The sequence below is a fragment of the Xenopus tropicalis genome, chromosome 6 (genome assembly GCF_000004195.4).
Source record: "Xenopus tropicalis strain Nigerian chromosome 6, UCB_Xtro_10.0, whole genome shotgun sequence".
Lineage (NCBI taxonomy): Eukaryota > Metazoa > Chordata > Amphibia > Anura > Pipidae > Xenopus > Xenopus tropicalis.
Window position 1 is genome coordinate 61432039 of NC_030682.2, and position 26347 is coordinate 61458385.

General features: G+C 39.5%; 1 protein-coding gene across 3 annotated transcripts in view; it reads left to right on the top strand.

Annotated features, from left to right (window-relative positions):
• itprid1 (ITPR interacting domain containing 1) overlaps window positions 1–26347 on the top strand; it is a 74822-nt gene that overhangs the window by 36348 nt on the left and 12127 nt on the right. For all 3 annotated transcript variants that reach the window (XM_012965494.3, XM_031903845.1, XM_031903846.1), the window contains 3 exons: window positions 4471–5048; window positions 7493–7547; window positions 26096–26172. In XM_012965494.3, the coding sequence (XP_012820948.2) occupies window positions 4471–5048; window positions 7493–7547; window positions 26096–26172 (710 nt within the window). The remainder of the gene's footprint in view (window positions 1–4470; window positions 5049–7492; window positions 7548–26095; window positions 26173–26347) is intronic.

Sequence of the window (26347 nt, forward strand, 5' to 3'; positions counted from 1 at the left end):
TAACAAACAAGTTTTAGTAAGTTTTCAGTCATGCAACAAAAATTACATCACTAAGCATTATAACAGAACCAGCATGTAAGAGTATGTAAGGGCATGCTTTTTTAAGGTATCCACTTGAACTGAAAGTGCTAATGGCTTATTGCCATCTTGCCATTGGGCACCTAGATCCACATAAAAAGTTATGTATTTTTGCCTAAAGGGCCTAAACTCACTAGTTCTTTTTGAAACCACATCTAAACTCATTCCCGCATATGTCAGTCATTTGTCAAAAGATTCAAATGGAAAAAGAAAGATCTTCCAGTTGTAAATGGGACATCTGTCATTAACATGGTTTAGACAGGTTTTAGATGGTGTATTTTTGTATTCGGACTTGTTGCAGTTTTGCAGTTAATAAATAAAAAAAGATTGCGTTTTTATTTCTGTAACAAAATCGGGTAAAAAAACAAAAACATTAATCAATAGTAAATACACCCCCAAAGCGATTCTGGTAAATTCAATAAACCATTTATACTCAATGGGTAGTACAAACAAAATTCAACTAATTATGTGGCTATATAACATTATTCTCGGTTATCATAATTCATGTTTAAATATTAATGCAAGACCTCTTCATTCACAGGCCATATTTCTAACCTGTACTGAGCCCTACATACAACAGAGATCTTAAAATAATTATTTGTTCAATATGTCATACGGTGTCTGCTTTACTTCTATGAAAAGTAATAAGGAAAAGCAGACTTTATGACATACATGGGAAGATTGAGACCAGATTACGAATGCAGAGCAATATGCAAAGCACAATTTTCAGAAGCAAATTATGTTCATTACCCACAATGCAGCATTTTTCCCGAATTCCAGACTAATTGTGAATACCCACTATGTAACATTCTCCACACTGTGCACATAATGAACTAATGCAGATGTAAATTAGCACCTGCTTTTGTGAATCACAGCTTCAGAGTCGTGATAGGCAATGTGCGCATTGGTTACAGCATTAGCGTCTGTTTTTCTTAGCCCATTGTTTACAAATATTATTTTTTGGTGATGGTGTCCCTTTAATAGTGTCCCATCTACTGATGCAAGCTTCCCAACCAGTTTCAGATTCATAGCAATAAAAAAAACAAAAAACTAGCGATCAGAATTAGACTTGGCAGTAATGTTATGACTGCGATGCATGACAATGATTGGAAAGGTTAATGGCATTCAACTGTTAGCAAGGTATCTGCAGCACTCTGCAAGACTCAGCTCATAAGAACATCATTCTTTAGTTTGTTGCTAAAGATGTGTTAGCAGATTAGACTTACTTTAGTTTGCCACTATAAAATCATTTAACGGCTCAGAAAATCTTCTAATTAGTTTTCTAGTGTCCCATATGCAATCCTTTCTGAGCTGATCTGCTGTTACTTAAAATAATGTCTATGAGTAAATTCTCTGCTTTCAACAACTCATTTACTTTAAGGGCAAGCTGTGGAACCTTTACAAAAGCTTCTCTGTATGCCATGTAATCATTAAAAACTGCTGTCTAGATGCGTCTTTGAAGGGCAATGTACCTTTTCCTACTGATCAAGTTCAGTGATCATACAAAAAAGACAACTGAGGCACTTTCATCAAGTTACTGCTATTGTAAACCCACAGATATAAAATACACATACAAATTCCAGTCATTGCAAACAATTTCATTTTCTGAATAGTAATTAACAGATGATTTAGTTACTGCGCATCTCAGACCAGCAATAATCTTGGCAAGCTAATGGAGGCAGGGAGGGTAAAGGTTTTGATATTTTAGCAATGTTACATTGCCGATAAGACTTTGGGGCACATTTATCAAAATGTGAGGTTAGAGCTTAATATATATAAAGTCACCCATGTTCTATTCATTTCTATGGGATTTTTAACTTTCTTATCTTTCTTTCTAACTCTCACCCGTTGATAAATATGTTTCTAAAAAATCCCGTAGGAATGAATAGAACGTGGGCGAGTTTTTTTGTACTGAGCTCTAAACTCACATATTGATAAATCTGCCCCTTTGTGTAAAGGGCTATATTTTAAGTTACATTTACTATATTAAAAGTTAAAAAATGTGCTTAATGAAGTTTCTTTGTGCCCAGACCTGGGTTCACAGTGAGATAACATTGATAACGATGGACAATGATTCAGCATGCATTGATTTTTATCTGTTTTGGACCTTGAGATCCCAAGGTCCCATAGGAATGAATAGAATGTTGGTGAGTTTTTATGTATTAAGCTCTAAATTGACATTTTGATAAATCTGCCCCTTAATTGTGGTGAGCCTTAATTTCACACTTTGATAAATTTGCCCCGTATGTGAGAAGAAATCACTGAGACTCCTTTACTAACTATTGCAAATTTGTCCAAGCTCAGTAATCTTGAAATTTTATTCATATGGTGCCTCACATCTAATACCTAGAATATATTACCAGAGGATTACCTGGTCTTATTTGGATAATGGCACACATAGTTCTGGCACTGCAAATTTACCCACAGGAAAATTACCCAGAAAGCACTATGGGGGAGATTTATCAAAATGTAAGATTAGAGTTCACTACAGAAATATGTACCCACTTCTATTCATTCCTGTGGGATTTTTAGAAGCATAGTTATCAGTTGGTGATTTCTAACTTTCATAGGAATAAATAGAGAGTGGGTGAATTTTTCTGTGGTGAGCTCTAATCTTAAATTTTGATAAATCTACCCTAGGAATAGTTTCCAAGGAAAATTTAAGTCCGATGGGCATTTTTCAGTGTGAGATTTTTCATGCGTTTTTTTAGTGTGAAATTAAAGCTCAGTACAGTAAAATTCTACCGCTCTCTATCTACCTTCTGAGAAAGTAATACAGGTATCGGACCCCTTATCCGGAAACCCGTTATCCAGAAAGCTCCGAATTACGGAATGCCCGTCTCCCATAGACTCCATTTTAAGCAAATAATTCAGAATTTTAAAACTGATTTCCTTTTTTTATGTAGAAATAAAACAGAATGTTGTAATTGATCCCAACTAAGATATAAATAATCCTTATTGGATGCAAAACAATCCTATTGGGTTTAATTAATGTTTTATTAATTTTTTAGTAGACTTAAGGTATGGAGATCCAAATTATGGAAAGACCCCTTATCCGGAATACCCTTGGTCCCGAGCATTCTGGATAATGGGTCCTATACCTGTATCTGCATTCCACATAACTACTGTAATTCTCACAGAGAATTTTACTAGACAATTTCCAACATTTTTAATCTGGAAAAGTTTCAGAAAAAATAATCTGTGCAGTCTTACTCCAAAGACCCTCAGATCATCAGGACCTCTATACAGTGGCATATTCCATATGGAAAAATGATTCCTACACATTGCCTAGAAATTATAGCAGCGCACTGACATTTTCTCAGCAGGTACTGTGTTTTAATATATTTTCACCATGTTATTTCCGATCTGGGGCTCCTACTGGGAGTGCAGGGTGCCCAGACTGGAATAGGAAGTGGGGAAGGCAAACTTAATGTAAAAATGGGTTATTTAGGAGAGGCAGGAAAGGAAGGGGTTAATGAAGTGAGTGCTAGTGGTGTAGACTATGGAGCAGGTAGAGGGACTGGGATGCAGGGTTAGGGAAATGTCAGGAAGCTGGGGCTTGCAGGAGGCACTAATCAGTGCAGGGGAAGGGGGCTATTTCTTGTGCTGGTCAGCTGTGTGGGTCCTGTGATTTGACTCAGTATGTCGAGCAGTTGTTTATTTTTGGTTCTTTTAATTGGCACAGTTTGAAGAAATTCTTGTCATGGGTTGGGGGCCTGTGCCCCAGACTGATGTGTAATTGGGATAATTGCCCTTGGGCAAGGGATCTATTATGGTTCCCTATACTCATTTACCTAACCAACCTGGCAGTATGGCTGGTAGCCCATTGTGGTTTGGCAGGCATTCCAAAGATTGGAAGTATTATTTATGTTTCTCACAACTATTATTGTTTAACTATGGTGGTAAGGGAAAGTGGCAAGCTGTCAGATTGATACTGCACAGTCAAATAACACAAAGATAATTCTGAGTATCAATGAGATGCATAGCCAGGAAAGAAATCACTCTGTGTTCTGTATTTTGTTATATTGTTTTCTTGCTTTGAGATTTATTACACACATTTGTATAAAGAGCCCTAAAATGGAAAAACTGGAGATGAGGTTCTTTAACCCTGCTTGATACACATATTACTTACAAGTGCTTCAAATGTTGTTTAGTTTAAACTCCTAGTATCCAAAAAAGACTTTTTTAAAGGATGCTTGAAGAACTTGAGCTCTGGCTAACACGCTGGGGTCATCACTTCCTAAACAATATACAACAATGTCACTTCTTAACAATGTATCTAAATTATAATTCAATATATGAAGCAATATATAAAAATATATAAATCAATATATAACAACTGTTGATGACAAGTCTGCAATGCTTAGTATTTTCTATGTCTTTCTCTTCAAGGTCGTTTCCGTCAGTTGGAAGTCCTTGAACAGGTAACAAGTGCTTTTTCATCTTTACTGAAAGATGTTAACTTAGCTAACTCGGTACAGGATGGTGGCAAAGGAGAAGTCATGCTTACCAGGAAATCAGCGCTTACTCAGGAAAAGAGAAAAAGAGTATGCCAATTGCTTTGTAAGTTTGCCAAGGAAGCTAGGGGAAATGAGGCGAGCTCTGGGTGCTTGGATAAGGAGGAGTCTTGTAAAGTCCAAGTTGATGAGAATGAATCATTTAAAGAAACAAGTGGCAAAAAAGTTTTCAGAAAAACAAGGAAACGTTGTCATGACACTGGCAAGGCAATGCTTTTAACAAATGGAGGAAAAAAAGAAGAGAACAAGATAAATGTCCTGACCCAAAGAAAGGAAAACCAACAATGCTCACCTCTTCAGTCTTCTGTACCTGCACCTTCTAAACAATGGAGCACCTCCTCTGATATGCCCAGGATGAACAGACCATACAAAAGTTTAAGGACACGTTCCAAATCCCTAAGAAATGCAGCTGCCCTTAGGATCCAACCTCCAGACTCATTTGAACTGGAAGAGGTATATATTTTTTTATCTTCTTTGCTAGCATCCTCATTTTGCTTGCAAAATGCAATTTTTATTTTTGAGAATTTGCATTCCTTTATGCTGTTGCAAATGTACCTTATAAATATAAGTGCTTTTGTCAGATTCCATAGCACTCTACATTATGTTGTTGCACTCAGCTGCGCAGGCGATTTCGGCAAATCGCCGGAAATGCCTCGCGAGGCAACTTCGGTGATTTGCCGAAATCGCCTGCGCAGCATGTGCCATCCCACCGGGATTTTCGCCAGTGGGATGGCAGTTCGGGGAGATTAGTCACCCGTGACAAGGGAGATTTGTCGCGGGCGACTAATCTCCCCGTCTGCCAGAGCCCTTAGAGTCAAGACAGTGTTTTTCCTTCATGTGGCAAATAAAGGGTTTTCATTTACTTTTCCCTTTACCTGATTACAATGAAACAAGCCATGAATCATATGAGCAGAGTCTTATGTGTAAATAGTTAATAAAGATAAAACAAATTACATTGGGACAGCTTTGCTAAAATAAACAGCAAATATTGAGACAGTAATGTTATTTTATTTGCCTATATAACAAGATGTATACAAACACTGGTAACATAGGAAACATGAGGAATCTCCTGCCATTGGGTAATTCAAGGCTACTTGAGTCTATTTTACATCTGCCTTTATACATATGCTATACAAGAAAAATCTAGTTCACTATATATATGTTATCTTCTTGTGGGTCATGGTTGCCTGGTAGAGGTGCCCACAAGACTAGTGACTTTATTTTTGTTTGCATGCACAAAATTATTCAGGGCACTTTGTTGGAAGCTCCCCCTACTTTTGTGGGAATATGACCTGTGGGAATATGACCTGTTTAGAACACACTAACATTTGCACAGCAGTCCAAAGAGGATCTCTATGGTTCTCTATGGCCAGTGCTTCAGAAGTCATGTTGTAAAAGAGTCAACAGTATTTCACAATCTAGTAATCCATAGAAACAACGCAATAGTTAGCACTTCATCTAGTACAGTAAAATAATGTCCATGTTATTGTATTAGACTAATGTCAGAAGAGTGTTTTGACCACCCAGTGAGGCACACACAGACCTGTGCTCAGAAAGTGAAGGTCTATTTTTCAACACTGCAAGTTCTTTAGGGATAGCAGCTCTTTAATAAGCAGATTGTGACTACAATACTGGAATTTTCTGAGATCATTATTTTTGACATTTTAATGTTACACGCATCAAATAGTCTTTCTGCATTCATATGGTTTTTCCATGGACGGTTTTTTTCTAGATGATAAACTAATCAATATAAGGTAAAGGAGCCTTCATAAGGTGTACCTTGAGGGACTTACAGGTACACATATATGTATGGCTCCATTTTATTTTCATGCATTGTCAGGAGAGTACACAATGCTTTGATGTTTGCTCATGCTGATGTTTGGAGAATAGGCAAATACTTTTGCAGTACAAAAAGGTCAAAACACTTTACATAAAAGCTTGCATGATCAAATAAATATCCAAGCAGCTATGATTTGGTATTCTGTAAAATATGTATGAATTCCATGTAACCTACAAGCACAAAGAATAGTAATGATCTTTTTTGACTAAATTATTTAAGTAATCCTGATATTCCTTTGTACTTGGTATTCTAAGATGTTCTTGTACACAATAGGTCCCTATGGGTAGGAATAGCTATAGAAGATCAGCAACAGTCTGCTTACTTTTTCTAGAGATCTGATTTGGGCTGTAATCCCTGCAGCATTGTTTTCTTTTCTGCTCAGTAATGACATAAGATTATCTTTAAATATATAGGCACGGATGCAATTTTTCTTTTAAATTTCACCTACTATATCTTGTTGAACAGATGGAACATCCTTTATCTAGACATTTTGCTCATATGACTCACCATGTCCCAGCATGTGATTTCTTTTAAATAGTTCATTATCACACATTTTTTTAATGGAATGAATGCCATGCCATGACATGTTATGTCAAGTGTGCTATGCAGGTCTGGATTTTTGGAAAGGCCACAAAGGCCCAGAGAGCAGCACAGTTCCATGCCACCCAGCCACATCTACAGGTTAATTTCTTCACACACTGAGGACTGGGCATGCAGTAGATTTTGACAGTTTAAATCTCTGACATGCAAAGTCCCTATTGCTGATGGAGTTAGGGAAAGTGCATGCACACTTGAGAGGGTGGGGGCAAGGGAGCGGGCAGACAGGGGTTGGCCCAGGGGTCTAAGAAGTACAAATCTGGCCCCAGTGCCATGTGATTTTTAAAGATGGCTTCATCTGCAGAGCTGGGATATTTCAAAATTACAACCACTCATTATAGAGCCTTATGAGATTCTCACAGTTTAAAAAAAGATTATAAATAAATTATATAAATATATATATATATAGTTTATCTAATCATTGCAGTGTCTAGCTGATGTTATATTTTGTATATCTTAGGTTCAGAGTTTTGAAGAAGAATATCCAAGAGCATTCAACTATGACAGCATCTCAGGTAAGTTAAAATAAAATGCCTGCAAATTTGTGTAAGATGGAATCAATAAAAGGGTTCAATTATATATATATATATATATATATATATATATATATATATGAAAACAGAGGACTCAGGACACACAGGTCTTGATGAAAAAAAATGACATTTCAGTCACAACTTAGGGCCTGAATTGTCATAGAAATGTAGATTTTTGCACATTAAAGATTTTTTTTTTGTTTTTTTTTCATTAAGACCTGTGAGTGCTGAGTCTTCTGTTTCCTGTATTTCCAACATAGTACCGGGCACCCAGGCATTTTACCATTGTGATGTGTGCCCTCCTTCTATTATGTGATTTTATATATATATATATATATATATATATATATATATATATATATATATAGGGAAACCAATGATACAGCAAAAAGAGTGAGGAAAACAAATAGTGTTTATTGCATATATACCTGTATATGCATGGTTGATCTAAGCCCCTTTAAAAGAACTAAAAAATAACTAACTTAATGTTACATTGTTTTAACGGTCAGACAGAAAGGGATACACAAACATTACTTTCAATAACAATTACTGTGATGGAGTGAATATAGCTGAACATTTTTTGTTTGTTTCTTAATTTTTAAATGTTAATTTTACTGGCCAGTAATTTATGTAAATAGCTTTATAGTTTTAGCTTTGGTTAACAAATTGAGACCTGTTTTGTTTGAAGCATGTGCCTCAGCTGTGCTGGAAGTATGTTTTAAATGGTGCTAACAGAACTGCTTACTGAGAGCTATGTTTGCCACATGTGCATACAAATGTGTGTGCATTAAAAACTTTGTTTTTATATAGAACATTGCAAATGCTTGTACAAAGTAAAGTTTCATGAAGCACTTACCTAGAGCTATCAGAGAAGCCACTTCCTATAGGGGTGGGCCTTAGGAAATGAATATAGAGAAGATGATGACCACCTGGTAGCAGCATAGAACAGTTTGGAAGCTGCAGACTGGTTTCTTTTGGGAGCCTGTGCTAAGCCTTGAGCTCCAGGACAGGATTGTGCTTTCAGGGTTACCCTTGACCCCCTGCTGGTAAAAGTGTGTACTGCACCTTTGCAAATACATTGTGTTTTTCATAGTAACATAGTAAGTTGGGTTGAAAAAAGACATACGTCCATCAAGTTCAACCATAATGCCTATATATAACTTGCCTAACTACTAGTTGATCCAGAGGAAGGCAAAAAACCCCATCTGAAGCTCTCTAATTTGCCGCAGAGGGGAAAAAATTCCTTCCTGACTCCAAGATGGCAATCGGACCAGTCCCTGGATCAACTTGTACTAAGAGCTATCTCCCATAACCCTGTATTCCCTCACTTGCTAAGAATCCAACTAGCCCCTTCTTAAAGTTATATAATGTATCAGCCAGCACGACTGATTCGGGGAGAGAATTCCAGAACTTCACAGCTCTCACAGTAAAAAATCCTTTCCGAATATTTAAATGGAACCTCCCTTCTTCTAAACGGAGTGGGTGCCCTCGTGTCCGTTGGAAGGACCTACTGGTAAATAAAACATTAGAAAGGTTATTATATGATCCCCTTATATAATTATACATAGTTATCATGTCACCTCTTAAGCGCCTCTTCTCCAGTGTAAACAGACCCAACTTGGCCAGTCTTTCTTCATAACTGAGACTTTCCATACCCTTTACCAACTTAGTTGCCCTTCTCTGGACCCTCTCTAACTCATTATAGAGATGTAGCGAACTGTTCGCCGGCGAACTAATTCGCGCGAACATCGGGTGTTCGCGTTCGCGAAAATTCGCGGACTTTTGCCGATGTTCGCCACTTTGGGTTCGCCGCGTTTTTTTTTGGCGCCGTGTTTTTTTCGCCTTGGTTTTTCCGCCGCGTTTTATCGCCTATGCATATACATAGGAATAGCTTGCGTTTTTTTTTTTTGCGTTATTTTTTTGCGTTTTTTTTTTTTTTGCGTTATTTTTTTGCGGTTTTTTTTGGCGCTTTTTTTGGTGTTTTTTTTACAAGTATTTTTCTGAGAAGTTTTTGCCCTTGATCCCCCTCCTGCATGCCACTGTCCAGGTCGTGGCACCCTTTAAACAACTTTAAAATCATTTTTCTGGCCAGAAATGGCTTTTCTAGGTTTTAAAGTTCGCCTTCCCATTGAAGTCTATGGGGTTTGCAAAGTTCGCGAATATTCGCGAGTTTTGGCGAAAGTCCCCGAACGGGTTCGCGAACATTTTTGCGCGGGTTCGCTACATCCCTATAACTCAATAATGTCCCGTTTGAGCACTGGAGACCAAAACTGAAGAGCATATTCTAGATGGGGCCTTACCAGTGCTCTGTAAAGGGGAAGAATAACCCCCTCCTCCCGTGAATCTATACCCCTTTTTAATACAGCTCAAAACCTTGTTTGCCCTTGCAGCTGCTGCCTGGCATTGCTTGCTACAGCCAAGTTTATTATCTACAAGGACTCCAAGGTCCTTCTCCATTATGGATTTGCCTAGTGCAGTCCCATTAAGGGTATACGGGGCTTGCATATTTTTACATCCCAGGTGCATGACCTTACATTTATCCACATTAAATCTCATCTGCCACTTAGCTGCCCAGATTGCCAGTTGGTCAAGATCCTGCTGCAGGGATGTCACATCCTGGATAGAATTGACTGGTCTGCAGAGTTTTGTGTCATCTGAAACACTGATACATTACTTATAATACCCTCCCCTAAGTCATTTATGAACAAGTTAAACAAAAGTGGACCCAGTACAGAACCATGAGGGACCCCACTGAGAACCTTATTCCAAGTAGAGAATGTACCATTAACAACCACCCTCTGTACCTGATCCTTTAGCCAGTTTTCTATCCATGTGCAAACGACTTCACTAAGACCAATAGACCTTAGCTTAGAAAGCAGTCGTTTGTGGGGAACGGTATCAAATGCTTTGGCAAAATCCAAATAAATTATATCTACTGCATCCCCACTGTCCAGCTTCTTACTTACCTCATCATAAAAAGCAATTAAATTGGTCTGACATGACCTGTCCTTCATAAAGCCATGCTGATTACTGCTCATAATGCCATTCTCCACTACATAATTTTGAATGTGATCCCTTAACAAGCCTTCAAATAACTTGCCCACCACGGATGTCAAACTTACAGGCCTATAATTGCCAGGCTGAGATCTTACTCCCTTTTTAAATATAGGAATGACATTCGCCTTCTTCCAATCCCTAGGTACCATACCTGATGAAAGCGAGTCTGAGAATATCAGAAACAAGGGCCACTGTAATTCTGCCCCTAGCTCTCTCAGTACCCGAGGGTGTATTCCATCTGGCCCAGGTGCCTTGTTTACATTTATCGTGTGTAACCCTTTAAGCACCATATCCTGTGCCAACCACTGTGTAGTTGGAGCTGAGGCAACAGTGCAGCTATTGGGTGGGACTTGGCCCACTGGCTCCTCTACTGTATACACAGAAGAAAAGAACTGGTTAAGCACATCTGCCTTTTCTGTATCCGCTGTAACCATATTGTTACTATAACTCAATGGGGCCACACCCTCAACCTGCATCTTTTTACTATTAATATACTTAAAAAACTTTTCTATCTTTGCCTTCCGGATTGCTGTTTTACAACACTTGTTATAGTGTTTATATTCAGTAAACGCAGCTACTGTCCCCTCTGACTTATATTTCTTTAAAGCTTTCCTTTTTTTCCCTATTAACTTCTTTACCTCAGAGTTAAGCCACATAGGGTGATTCTTAACACTTCTACTTTTTCTTATTAATGGAATGAATTGAGAACAGTAATGATTTAATATCATTTTAAATGACAACCATTTCTGCTCTGTGTTTTTATCAGAAAACATAATGCCCCAATCTATGCCCTGAAGCACTGCCCTTAAGGAGCTAAAATTTGCCTTCCTAAAATTCACTGTCTTTGTTGCCCCCGTGTAAATTTGTTTCCTGCACCAAACATCAAATGAAATAACATTATGGTCACTATTACCCAGGGGTTCAACCACTTGCCCATTTGCTATACGTTCTGGGTCATTAGAGATCACTAGATCTAGTATAGCATGGTTCCTGGTTGGCTCCTCAACAACTTGTGACATAAAGTTGTCATGCAGCAAGTTTATAAACTTGTTCCCATTCACTGTCCTGGCAGTACTATTGCCCCAGTCAATATCAGGGTAATTAAAATCCCCCATTATTATCACTTGCCCCAAACTAGCAGCCTTTTCTATTTGCAACAGGAGCTGGGCCTCCTCCTCTTCGCTTACATTAGGGGGTCTATAGCATACCCCTACAATTAGTTTGGTAGATTCTTTACTATCTGTGAGAAGCTCAACCCATAAGGATTCAGCTCCCTCTGTTACCCCATCACTTCCTCCTTAATATTTGCCTTTAATTCCTGCTTAATGAACAGACACACTCCTCCTCCTTTTCTATTGCCCCTGTCCCTCCGAAACAATGTATACCCCCCAATATTAACTGCCCAGTCATGAAACTCATTCAACCAAGTTTCAGCAACACCAATCACATCATATTTCCGCTCCAACGCCAGTACCTCCAGCTCTCCCATTTTACCAGTCAGACTCCTTGCATTGGTAAACATACATTTAATACTGGTACCGGCGTGAGAATGACGTGTAAACAACTTATGGGCCTCCCTGCCATTATCAGTATCCCGAAGCAAGTCTCCTCCCCCATTTTCCCTTACTATGCCCACTACCTCATCTATCCTGTCTACCACAGAATTTCCCGCTGCACCCTCCCCCCCCACTCCTAGTTTAAAATTTCCTCCAACCCGCTAGCCATCTTTTCCCCCAAAGCAGCTGCCCCATCCCTGGCAAAGAGCTTGTAGCCGATTGAGAAATCAGCCCAGTTCTCGAGAAACCCAAAGCCCTCCTCCCTGCACCAATCTCTCAGCCACGCATTAATCTCCCTAAGCTCCCACTGCCTTCTTAATGTTGCTCGTGGCACAGATAATATCTCTGAGAAAATTACCTTGGAAGTCCTCGCCCTCAACTTCGCACCTAGCTTTTTAAAATCGTTCTTGATGACTTCCCCCCCTCCTCTAACTTTGTCATTGGTACCTATGTGTACCAAGACCGCCGGGTCTTCCCCAGCCCCTCCCAACAATTTGTCCACTCGTTCTACCACATGCCGAACCCTAGCACCAGGCACGCAACACACAGTTCGGCATGTAGGGTCTTTGCGACAAATTACCCTATCCACCTTTCTAATAATTGAATCCCCTACAACTATAGCCTGCCTTCCCTTCCTAGCACTATTCCCCCCACCTGTATTAGAGGTGCCGGCTCCCAGGGTGCTCTGAGAGTCAGCCTGCTCCATACATGCCAGCTCAGAGCTGCCTTCCCCAGCATCTTCACCTAAAGCGGCAAATCTGCTGGTTTGTACAAGCTGTGAACCAGCCCCCCTACCCTTGTGTCCCCTACTGCCCCTCTTAACTGTTACAAATTTGTCTCCCTCATTAACCTCCACTGTCCCTTCTCCACCCCCCACTACACCGGCCCCTGCCAGTGGTTGCTCAGTCAGCCTCCTGTTCTCCCCCATGTTTGCAGCTGCCCTCAGTGCTGCCAGTTCCCCCCTTTTCCTGCATTTGCTAATTATTCCAGTATAATTGTGGTTGCCAGGGAAAGATGCAATTGCTGCTGATGCTTCATAACTGACAGTTGTACTTCAGCATGAGTCTGATGCATTTGCATTAAAAATTTTAAGTCTGGTTGGTGTAATTTAGAGTTTTCTCCATGAGGGTGATGTGTTGCACCTTATCCTCTTTGGTGAAACTATGATGTGCCGTTTGATGCAGGCTGCCATGGGAACCCTGAAACTACCATTTGGTTTGTCAGTGGTGGTAGTGACATTTAATTTATAACAGTAGGCAAGAGGAATGCAACAGCGCAGAGCGCATCTCTATGCAAGTAAAACACTTAAATTTATTATAAGCCTAAAAGGAGATTTCCCCTGGTTAAGGACCATGTTTAGTGATGAGAGAATTTTTTCGCCAGGCATGGCGACATCCCGCATTTTGCAAAGCGCAGTGGGACAGATTCGCTCATCACTAACCATATTTATTACTGTTGCTAATTTTTTCTGCCTTGGCTTGTTAATATATAAAGCCCATTTCACTTACAGAGTGGACAGACAGGTACATTAGAAACATGATAAATATAAAAAATGTCCTTGTGAATATTTTCCAATATTTGCATGTCTAGATGGGATATTTCCAAAGAAGACAAAACTCACGCAGAGCTTAACAAAAACAAGTTTATTTGCAGTATTACATTAAAAACATCTTCTATGCAGTAACAAGTTATTTGCATATTCTCCAACTGAAGCACATGCAAATACTATGGGATTTTACTATGAAATAATCAACTACTCCTCAAGGCATGTAACTCAATCCTGTTAAGTAATGGCCTGTACAGCAATTCAAAAATTCACAGAAAACATCTTCAGTATAAATATACTAGAGAAACATACTGTGGTTTTAATTATTTTATCATTTTTATTGCTTATAAAAGTATTAAATACTAATGCAAGAAAAAAAAAAACTTTTTTTCTCATTCCTTAAAATGAAAAGTTAAAATGAAAGTTAAAAAAATAATTGGATTTTATCTTCTCCAGATTCATTTCACTCTAATTAAGTACAGTATCTAGTAGAATTAAGGGCTAAACTCCACAGTAGATTTCCATCAGATTTTATGGGTCACATTTAATCTGATCCTTCGTGCACCACGCACAAGATTTTTGCAAAATCTGTCACTATATGTATATACAGTATATCTCAAAGAAAATGTGCCCGCACTTGTCTAGGTGCATGTCGGCTTGGCCCGCCCCTGCCCATGACTTTCTACTTCAGACTATGGAGTCGAAATGCTTTCTCTAAATTGGCAGTTTTGAAGAAACATCTTATCAAACCTTCCACTTTCAAACACCATCAATTTAGGACCTGTGGCACTTCAGTACTTTTATTCACAGACCACAGATTCTATGATCTGTGGCACTTAAAGGGTTAAAAAGCATTCAGTATGTACCACTTCCACATAATGTTTAAAAACCCCTCTACTGTAATTGTTGACCTATGTAGCGATATACGTGTCTTCACCTGCAATATAGTCTCACCTACATAGATGAGACCGCAAGGGCAGACTAGCATGTACACCACAAATTTTGTTAAACTTGTGAAGTTCCCCCTAAGTTCATAACTATGTCCAGTCTGAGGAAGTCTTAGGGGTATGACACAGCGTGACAAATATCCCCGAAATGCCATCCCACTGGCTAGAATGTAAATCGCCGGTGGGATGGCATACGCGGCGCTGCTGAAGTCGCCAAAGTTTCCTCTCAAGGCACATTCCAGCCAGTGGGATGGCATTTCGGCGAGATTAACATGACCTATAGGTAACTTAATGTACATTCATTTGAAATGTCATTTTTTTGTGTCAGTATCACTTTAAAGTTTCCCCTTTTGGATAAGTAATCAAAAGTGTGTTTGGAAAATAACTTAATCTCTGGGTATACTTGATCTAAGGACTCCCCAATGCTTCTGCTCGGTCTTTCTGTCTGTCTCTGTCTACCAAAAGAGTTAATATTTCAGCACTGGAGCAGTTCTGAGAATCTTCCCTTAAAGATCAGATGGGCTCACTTTCTTTTTACAGCATGTGTCCACTTGGGGGGAATATGCAACTGCACCAAAGAAACATGAAAACTGCTCATTTGCGTAGTGCTTTGATATTTCTATAAATGCCCTGTACCTAGGGTTGCCACTGATAAAGAATAAATTCTGTGTGTGCAGATTTCCTATTCTCCCCTTTCAGTATTCCATAATGCATGTTGTGAAGCAATTCATGCTATCCTTCATTCTGGCACCAATGAAATTAAAGCTCTAAGGCGGGTATTATCACCTAGTCCCCCCTGACTTGAATGGATGCTGTTCTCAAGCTAGCCTTGGTTTGCCTTGAGGGCTGAAGAACAGTTCATTATTCAAATCAGTAACACCCATAATCATACGTAATTATGTTGTATTCTACCATGTCACAAAGTCTATAAAAAACCAGTGCTGTCTTTGCTCTGTAGTTCTGACTCTTGGTTTTGTTCAGAACCCACTTACATGTCTAATAAACCTTACCTATTTACCTCAAACGACTTTCGGTATCTGAAATATCTTTAACATCCCCTAACCCCTTTAATACCAACCACATATTGAATCAACATTCAATGGCTTGGCTTGGCTTGGCTAATCATCAATTAATTTGGATGAATGCTGTGGACTGAACTGATTTATCTATTGCTTAATTCCTCTTGTAATGGCATTCTCCTGCATTCCACCGCAGGAGAGAGCAGGATGAAACACATCCCATTATTTCTTATATGCCCATACTGAAACAAGCACATGTAGGTCCCAAACACAGGTGGAATGCTTACATGCATCTGTGTCAGTACAGCCCCATAAGAAAGAATGGGATGTGTTTCATCCTGTGCTCCCCAGTGGTGGAGGAATGCATAACACTACCACAGGGAAAAGCAGGAGGAAACACTTGTCTGCAGCATGCATCTGAATTAATTGCTAATTAGCCAAAGCCATTATGTGGATTCAATATGTGGCCAGTGGTAAAGGTGTGAGGTGGCAACCCTACCTGTACCCCACCCCAAGTGCAGCATGTGTGTTGCCAGCACGCTCAGGGCACTTTTTGTGCTAAACTAACAACTTCTGGCAGGACATAACAGTCCTGCTGTAAATCTGCAGAGCAATCTCCCCCATTTCTGATGTAACAGTGATGTCTATGCACAAACAGAACGTGTTTAGTGCAGTTACAGCTGCACGGTACTTATAGGCGGCACAGCTATTAAAGAGAAACATGTCAGTATCCTCTACAGTATTTCTATATTCCACCAAAGCGTATTTGTAAAATCAACTATTTAGTAAATAAACAATAATTTTAAATAAAAGTTCAAGTTTAAATAAAATGAACTAAGTAGTGGGAAATGATCTAGTTAAAATTTAGAAAAACCTTTGCATTCCTCGTAACGCATAAGTCTTGCAATAATATTGTAAATTATGAAATTTAAATTGTAGATTGTATAATCTGATATATGCGTACATTTTAAAACGTATTCAGAAAAATTTTAGCTGTGGATGACATGCTGTGCTGTGGAGTGCAAGCCTACAAAGTGATCTCGCTGAATCACCTCTCCCTTTGGTATAGTCCCTGAGCTTAATATAACTTGGCGAGACTTTTCATCCAATTGGTTAATTTTCTAGACTCCCCATGACAGTCAGTGTTTAGACTGCTTCGTGTCTTCTTTATGCTATGTTATCAAGCTGCTTCTGGCTACTTCATTGCAATAGACTTTATGTTTATGGTGTTGTGGGGGAAATGGCCGCATGTAGAAACTTCATTTTCACATACCACAAACTGCACATATTCCTGACTAATTAGCAATAAAAAACTGAGTTTTTTCTTGCACTGTGTGTGATGTATGACTACATTATTATCAGTCATTTGTACTATTGTTATAAATAAGTAATAGGGCTGGGGAGTGAGCATAATCCGTATTTAATTAAATTCATCTATACTCCCAAGTTGGCAGCAACAAGACATATGTGAGACTAATACCCTCAGTCTGCCTGCATGCATGTGCAATTAAAAATTCACTCTACAGTTGCACTGGCAGTTTAGTGTTGCTTTTGGCATTTACAAATTCTTTTATTTTGTGACTTTTTTTTACCAAACACATATGCTGAAGCAGATGTTGCTTATTTGTTGTTTATTCGGATCTGTAGGCACTGGCAGGCAGAATCATTGTTCTGCTCTAGGACCCTGCAACTGTGAATCAGCCCTGACTGGCAGCCAGGCTAAGCAAGAGCTACTTCTAAAGCCTTGCAATAGGTTGTTTATATGCCCTTTATATAATCTTCTGTATATACAGTACATAGGCTGTGAGCAGCTTGTAAGCACGTATAATATTTATACATCAGTCACAAACACTGTGTGCAGGAAGGGGATCTTTTATCGGAATGCTTAGGACCTGGGTTTTATTGGGTAAAGGATCTTTTGTAATTTGGATCCACATACCTTAAGTCTGCTAAAAATCATTTAAACATTAAAACAACCCAATAGGATTGTTTAGCCTGCAATATGGATTTATGCAGCTGACAATTAGAATTATTTGTTTAAAATGTGTATGGTTAATTCCCTTAACGTAATTCACAGCTTTCTGGATAACAGTTTCCAGATAAGGGATCGCACATACTGTATATACATAAACACATATGCATAAACACATATATACATACACAGTTTTTGTCAGCATAAATCGATTGGGGTTGAACATAACTGTATTAAAATATATAGTAAATACAGTTACTGCTAACATAAGGAAATCTCAATCTGAAGGTTTTGACCCATTAACCCCAATTACATAGCTCTATGTGACATCAGTTACAAGAGTTTAGTAACTGTCTACTACAGCACACTCACCACTGCCCTCAATGTGCTTGCTCCTGCCAAGACTAAACGCATGAGGCCCAAACCGCTCCAACCCTGGCACACTGCTCATACCAAATCCCTCCAAAAACAGTCACGTACACTTGAGCGTCGCTGGCGCAAATCAAGGTCAGAGTCAGATTTCTGCAGCTACAAATCTGCTCTGCTCTCCTACAACACCACCCTCTGCCAAGCTAAACAAACCTACTTCACTGCACTTATTAACTCCCTCTCTAAAAAACCTGCACAACTCTTCTCTACCTTTAACTCTCTGCTGTCCCCTCCTCCGCCCCCTCCGTGTGCTTCAGTCACTGCTCAAGCTATTGCTGAGCACTTTAAAAATAAAATTGACACCATCCGAAGTGACATTGCACAACTAAATCCCCATAACCATTCCCCTCCCTCCCTACATGCTCCCCAGTCTCTTCTTGGCTCCTTCTCCCCTGTGACTGAAGAGGAAGTCTCAAAACTGCTGTCTTCCTCCCACCTTACTACCTGCCCGCTTGATCCCATTCCTACCAAACTTCTACGTAATGCCAACCCCTGTCTTATCAAAGCCTTAACTCATCTATTCAATCTCTCGCTCTCTACTGGAATCTTTCCCTCCCAACTGAAACATGCACTTGTAACCCCTATTCTGAAAAAACCCTCCCTAGATCCTTCCAATCCTACTAACCTCCGACCTATCTCTCTGCTCCCATTCATCTCCAAACTGCTTGAGCGCCTAGTATACAACCGACTGACGCTATTCCTCTCTGACAATAACCTCCTGGATCCCCTACAATCTGGTTTTAGACAACAACACTCCACAGAAACTGCTCTAACCCGACTAACAAATGACCTCCTTTCGGCTAAAGCCAAAAAACACTACTCGCTACTAATACTTCTCGATCTCTCTGCTGGTTTTGACACTGTGGATCACCCTCTTCTCCTCCAGACTCTCCGCTCTCTTGGCCTTCGTGACACTGCCTTATCCTGGTTTTCATCTTATCTCTCAGATCGATCCTTCAGTGTCTCTTACAATGGGGAATCATCTTCTCCCCTGCCTCTTTCTGTTGGGGTTCCTCAAGGCTCTGTCCTGGGCCCCTTACTATTTTCTCTCTATACCTCCTCACTTGGCAAACTAATCAGTTCTTTTGGCTTTCAGTACCACCTCTATGCTGACGATACTCAGATCTATCTTTCCTCTCCTGATCTCAACCCAGAGCTTCTAACTCGCGTCTCTTCCTGCCTGTCTGCTATCTCCACTTGGATGTTCCAACGTTACCTGAAATTAAACCTCTCTAAAACTGAACTGGTTCTCTTTCCCCCATCCAACGCCCACATTGTTCCCGAGGTATCTATAACGGTTAACAATTCTACCATCACCCCATCTTCCCAGGCCCGGTGCCTCGGGGTTATCCTTGATTCTGCCCTGTCCTTCACCCCTCATATCCAATCACTTATCAAATCATGTCACTTTCACCTAAGAAATATCTCCAAAATCCGATCATTTATCACACAAGATGCTGCCAAAATTCTTATTCACTCTCTTATAATATCTCGCCTGGACTACTGTAACTCCCTATTAATTGGCCTTCCCCTCCAAAGACTGTCCCCTCTCCAGTCCATAATGAATACTGCTGCCAGGCTCATACACCTCTCCAACCGCTCCTCCTCTGCCATGCCGCTCTGCCAATCCCTGCACTGGCTTCCCCTACCATCCAGGATAAAATTCAAGCTATTGACCCTCACATTTAAAGCAGTCCATAACTCTGCCCCACCCTACATCTCTGAACTCATCTCTAGATACCATCCAACCCGCTTGTTACGCTCCTCTACTGACCTGCTCCTCAACTCCTCTCTCATTCCCTCCTCACACGCTCGCATTCAAGACTTTGCAAGGGCTGCCCCCCTTCTCTGGAATTCGCTCCCACAAACTGTCAGACTTTCTCCCAATCTCTCTGCCTTCAAGAAATCTCTAAAAACACATTTATTTAGAGAGGCTTACCCTAATCTAGTTTAGCAATACCCTGTGCCCCACCTCTCACAACTCTGGTCATGCCCATTCCCACACCTTGTGTCTCAACCCTTTCTCCTTGTAGATTGTAAGCTCTTTTGGGCAGGGCCCTCTTCACCTCTTGTATCGGTTATTGATTGCTTTATATGTTACTCTGTATGTCCAATGTATGTAACCCACTTATTGTACAGCGCTGCGGAATATGTTGGCGCTTTATAAATAAATGTTAATGTAATGTAATGTAACAGAGATAAAGGACCAAATATTTAATTTGACATATATTATAATAGCACTTGGTCCACCACTAGGGGGACCAAGTACAGAACAGGTAAGAATTCCCTAACCTTTTCTTTGTCAAAATGGACTCCATCTAGTAGATTAATTACCAGTTTATGAATGTATCATTGAATGTAATAATGGCCAATTAGCAATTAGCAATTAATTATTTTCACATTATATAAATTATTATAAATCAATTCACTAATAATGCATTTATAAATATTGTTCTTCAACAATAGACTCTTTTTTCTTATTTATGCTACAAGTGCTACAAAAGTGATATCCCAGCTCTCCCCATACATTATTTCTGGAACTTTATTACATAACACCACTCTCTGGTTGGCCATAGAAACTGGCAACAATTTTGTCTTTATTTGGCACTAGTCTTTAGTAAACCCTTTTGTGACCTTATCTACGCTCGTCTTTTCCTTCTCTTCTTCATGGGACAAGTAATCTGGTGAAGATTGTCCACCTGGCCCTGTCATTTTATGCTGACACTGTTTGCCTTACACTGCTACTGCTTTACCAATGGAGGTGGCACTGTTGTCAAGTTGTTATCAGGTTGTAAAACAGTTACAATAAATTTTATTATTGGGTAGAGCGTTGTGTTTTCTGTTCTAAAGCATCTCTCTCTGCCTTGTTTTTCTCAAAAAGCAATACTGAACACGTGGAGCTAGATTTGTCATATTTCCCATGATATTTACAAACCTCTATCTCTACGTTTGTGAATTTGTCTTTTAAACAGACTTGTTCCATATTTTGGGCTTACTTATGTCCACCGGACACCGTGGGCAACTTGCACTTTTCCCCACAATGAGTTGGACATAAAACCACTTTCATTAAAGGTATTTGCGTCAAAATGAGCTCTTCGCACTTCCATGTAGTTGCGCCCAGTGTTGCTCGGTCCTTCCTGCTTTCCAGTGTCCGACTGGGACCTCAGGGGCCCACCAGAAAACCTTAGACCATAGGCCCACCTTCCAAACTTTCCTCACCCAATCTCTTTTTTTTCCTAGTCTCTTTTATTTATATGCTAACATCTATTCTTCCATCTATTTCTCCTCTTCATATTCATGAAGTAGGCCAAATGATAAGGAGCAGGAGGGCCCACTGACACTTGGGCCCGCCGAGAGTTTTCCTGGTATCCTGGTGGGTCAGTCCAACACTGCTGCTTTCTGTTCCAAATCAGGTGCTGTTGCACCTAATGATGCAGGGGAACCCTGGAGCTACTGCCACCTTCTGACCAACTGGTAGATTCAGAGTTACCTTTATGCCCTGCATCAACAAGTGCAGCACCCTTGCACCTAAAGAATCAGTCACAGGCATCACTTGCACGCTGAACACTGAAAATGACTCCAGATGGACGTTCGCAATTTTGTCCAAATTGAGACAAGACAGACTATTTTGCCAAATCAGACATGGATGTGGCAAACACAGCAACGGTCTTAGGCACAACGCCTGTATACATTCTGGGGAAAAATACTGCCCTTTAGAGGAAAAAAAAACGTGGCAATTGCATTTGAAATTGTCCTTTGCTCACTGCATCTGCCAACATAAATGAGAACCTTTTGTCTTTTTCACAAATTTTAAACTACCTAACTATTTTACCAACATTTTCTAAATGATTCTGCTTTTTAGAGAAGATATCCCCTACCTCTTTTAAAGGCAGATATTGAATAACACACACTTTATCACTAAAATTTCAGTTCATTTCTCATCACTTGATTAAAGCTGTACCATGTGATTAATATTCAGTAGGTGTTGTCACCTGTTAAAGGGGAAGTAAAGCCTTTTGGAAAATTTTTGTGCCAGTGAATGGATCCTTCATTCCCTCTTCCCAGTCACATCAGTTATACTTGCCTTTACTCAACTGTGCACCAACTCAACTGCACATACAGAACTGCAGAGCTACACCACCATCTTTGGCCATATGACTTTGGCCACTTGAGGAACATGAGCAGTAGCCCAATATCACAGTTTGGCCTTCAGCACGCATGAACCTGAATTCTGATCGCCAACATGGATGTTAGGGACAGAAGTGACACAGCTAAAGTTGGTGGCCAACACTGTTAAGCAGCTCTGTAGTTCTGGACATGCAGTGGGGGCACAGATAAGTTGGAAAAAGTGTAATTGACATGTTGGGGAGGGGGATGGAGCTGTGTGGTACTAAAACTACAACATTGATAATAAATCCAGGAAAGTCACCTATTTTATCTTAACAATAAACTACTTCTATATATAAAATACACTGTTTTCTTGTTTTAAAAATGCTAATAAGGTGTTTACACCTATAGCTATTCTTTTCTAATTATACAGAAAATGGGGCTTGTAACTTGACAATAGGTTGATTGTCCCCATGAGTTTGATATATGATGAGTAGTATGTCCCCATAGAGATTTGAGGAAGCAATGCAAAGCTGAGGATGAGTTAAATTGAGCTTTACTTAATTTTAAAATGTTGTTTTTCTGACATTTTCACAAACGTTCAGAAACTTCTTTCTTTTATGAAAAAAAGAAAAGTGGTAGTTGAGCTGGAATTCTGTTTGTAAATATAGAGATTGTGTTTATACCAGTTTTAACACCACTTTTACTCCAAAAAATTCTTACACCTTTTGTGGCGTCCCCTATACAGTCTTTTCTTGTTATTTCACAGATCGTATAATATACAATTACTTTACATAATGGCATAACTAGACATTACCGCATAGTAATATCTGTTTAGGGCCCCAAAACCTTAGTAAAATGACTTATTTTACCAAGATATGTTGAAGTTTCTTAATTGAGGCCTTACTCAGCTCTCTATACTCCTGGGCCCTCCTGCAGTGGCAGGGTCTCCTTCCTCTATATTTACACCCCTCACTTAACAGATACTTCAGACAATTACTTCCCTGGATGGTACTGAGGCAGAGTCAGAGCATTAGTTAGCTAGGCACGTTTAACCAGTCTCCAGCTTAAAGTGTTACCTACAATGCTCTTCATCTTCATTAGATCTCTCTATTCCTGAATCCAACAGCTTGAGGCTCTATAGTGGTTCCTTTTTGGAGCCTCTGGCTGCTGTACTTACTACCCTCAACCTATCTATCGCCTCTAGTGTGAGCTATTTAAATATCCTTCCTCACCAATGCTTCTCATACTGAGGCCTCCAACTTCATGCTCCCTAGCACCAACTACACACACCAACAAGTGGAGTCCAAAGACAAAGAGCTACATTGCAACTCCCCCTTTTAAAGACAAGGGCACTCCTGGCCAGTTACAGAAGTGCCAGGGAACTTTAACCTAGAAAGGGTATCAGCTCTATCTTGCAACCCTAACACAGGCCCAGCCCTTGTGGGGACTCCTTTACCCTCCTACATTTATGAGACTGTTGACAAGTACATCCCTATCTTGTGTATTAGTTTGGATTGCCAAAGTTTTACCTGACACTCATTTGTGAAAGGCATTAGACAAGATACTTTCTTAAATGTGTTACATGCAACATGTTCTCAGAATCTCTCTGTAACTAAATGTGTATGTCACAGCAGAATTTAGTGTAATGTCACATGTAGGGTGGCTACCTTTTTGCAAAACTATACTGGCCATATAGATTGAGTAAGCAAAGCCTGTGTGGGGACCCAATGATGAAAAAAAGCAGATCTGTTATGGATTGGAAGGGAAGGGTTGCGTAAGAGGTGGGAAATATATGGGCCATGGCTGGTATTTTGCTGGATAAGCCAATGCCAGATGGCAATTCTAGTTCTTATACAGGGCTTCTCCCTTATCAGTAGAAACTTCCCAACAGCTTTAGAAGTGCAGGTATAAGTGCCTTTCCACATCTGCTCTGCTCTCATTAAAGTCTAGGAAAGACGTGGAGCACAGGAACCAATGTGGACACTAGCTTTAGGCTGATGCCACACATGGTGTAGGGCTGATTTTTTCGGCAAGCGGAAAAACGCTTGCCGAAAATTCAGCCCTACGCCTGCTACTTGTGCCTGCACCCGAATGAATGGAATACGCTCGGGTGCAGGCACATGTAGCCGTTATACGCATGAAAACGCGAGAGAATGCATGCGTATATCGGCTATATCGTATATCAGCCTTAGAGCTCTTAACTGGATTAATTAGCATCATCTCTTAGAAGCATTTTATACAAAAGATTGATGTTTTACTCCATTCACCAGAGGACAGCCACACAATATCTAACTACCAGTGTAACTAATATCTATAAATAGAAATGTTTAACTTCTATTAGGAATCACCAGCTGCCTTGTTATTTATTGTGCAAGCTCTACCCATATTTTCTACTCCACTTTGCTTTCAGGGTTAGTGCTCATTGTTTTTTAACCTTGAATAAATCTGCATCAACATGAATACTGCAGAATTCATTTTTATCCTATTTTTACCTACACTGGGAAGGCTTGCAGTAACCCCTTGTAATCAATTAGTGCATTTTGATAAATCTACTGCATAAAATAATGAAAGTAAATTCAGAGTGATTACTTTGCATAACTGCACTGGGACAAAGTTGACCAATTTTATTAAAGTAGCCCCAGCTGTGTTCAAATTCTTTATATTAAACATATATTTTTCCTGGCAGTACCCATGTCTATAAAATGTTAAAGAATGCATGTAAAGGGTGGGTCTATAATTCTTCTAGATGAGCTTTAAAAGCTATTAAAGGCATTATAAAATAGGACTAATTTAATTGTGAGCAAAACAGCAAAGGGCACAATTAGTGATTCCAGGTGTTCCCAAATGATCTCAATGGCAGTCGCTTCACTTGAAAACGCTGCAAACTGCATATCCAAGTCACAGTCACCTGATATATATCCAAACACATAAAATTACCTTTAAAGCTTTTTGAGTAAATGAGTTAAACGTAACTAGGATACAAAAGTCTCAGTCATTACATTTATTTTCTTGATTGGTTTCTTAGTGCCACTTAGTGGAGCTTTGATGCCATTGCACCTATTTAGAAAAAAAAGTATTTTACACAGTGTAGAACATGAAAGTAAGTTAATGCAAAGTATCATACACTGTTCAAAAAAGATGTACCCTCTTAGCAACCTAAGATCTAGTAATTGAGCCTTTTTTTGGTTTAAAATACTGTAAAGTCATTTGTTTGACCATCTTTTTCGAAGTGCTTATAACATGCTGCTATATATATCCATATATTTTTGTACCTGCAAAATTACTTATGGAAAATGACTAATATGGCAGCACAGTGAGCTGATTATTCTGTAAGAAATCTTTTTTCTAAATGATAAAAGCATTTTAACCTCGTTTGCCTTGTTGTTTATCCACAATGCTACAAATTCCACGTAAGCACTTTTCCAACAGGGGCATTGTTATCATCCAGTGAACTGTTCCCCATAATAACTTTCTGCTTATCTTTGAGACATGTATTACAAATGTTACCGTTAGTGCCATTTGTTCAAATATTCTGTAAGTATGTAGTGGCTGTGACTGTAAAAGTTTGTGTTGAAGAAAAGTTATATATGTTGAGAGCACTGCAAGTAAAGATTGCCTTTCTTAGGAAACTGGGATTGAAGGGCATTTTTTTGAGAATTACCAGCTCATTTCTATTTGGTGCAACTGGGGACCACTGAGGCTCACTCTAGGAATCCAAAAAAAATAATTTTAAACTTAGTTAAATCAAGGGCGCTGCTAGGGCAAAATCTCTTTTAACTGTATCCTGCACTGCTCTATCTTATAAAGTTATGTTTAAGTTTAGACAGACCTGCATAAATGAAAACGAGTTTTCATGAATGATAATTTTCTGAATAATTGTACATTTGCTTGTAGAAATTACAAGGACAAACAGCTGTCAGTCTGACAGTAGTGGCTTTCAAGAGGAACCATTGGAAGCTTTTCATTTAAAGGTAACTTCCTTTGTATCAAGCCAATACCTGTATAGAAAAATATCAAATGTATGATTCCCATTGAGTGCTCAGGTTAGGATAAAGGTGTGTCCATAAACAAATACATAGTAACAGACCCACATATAACTATAGCGCAATAAACCAGTTCAATAACAATAGCTTCATACACACACAA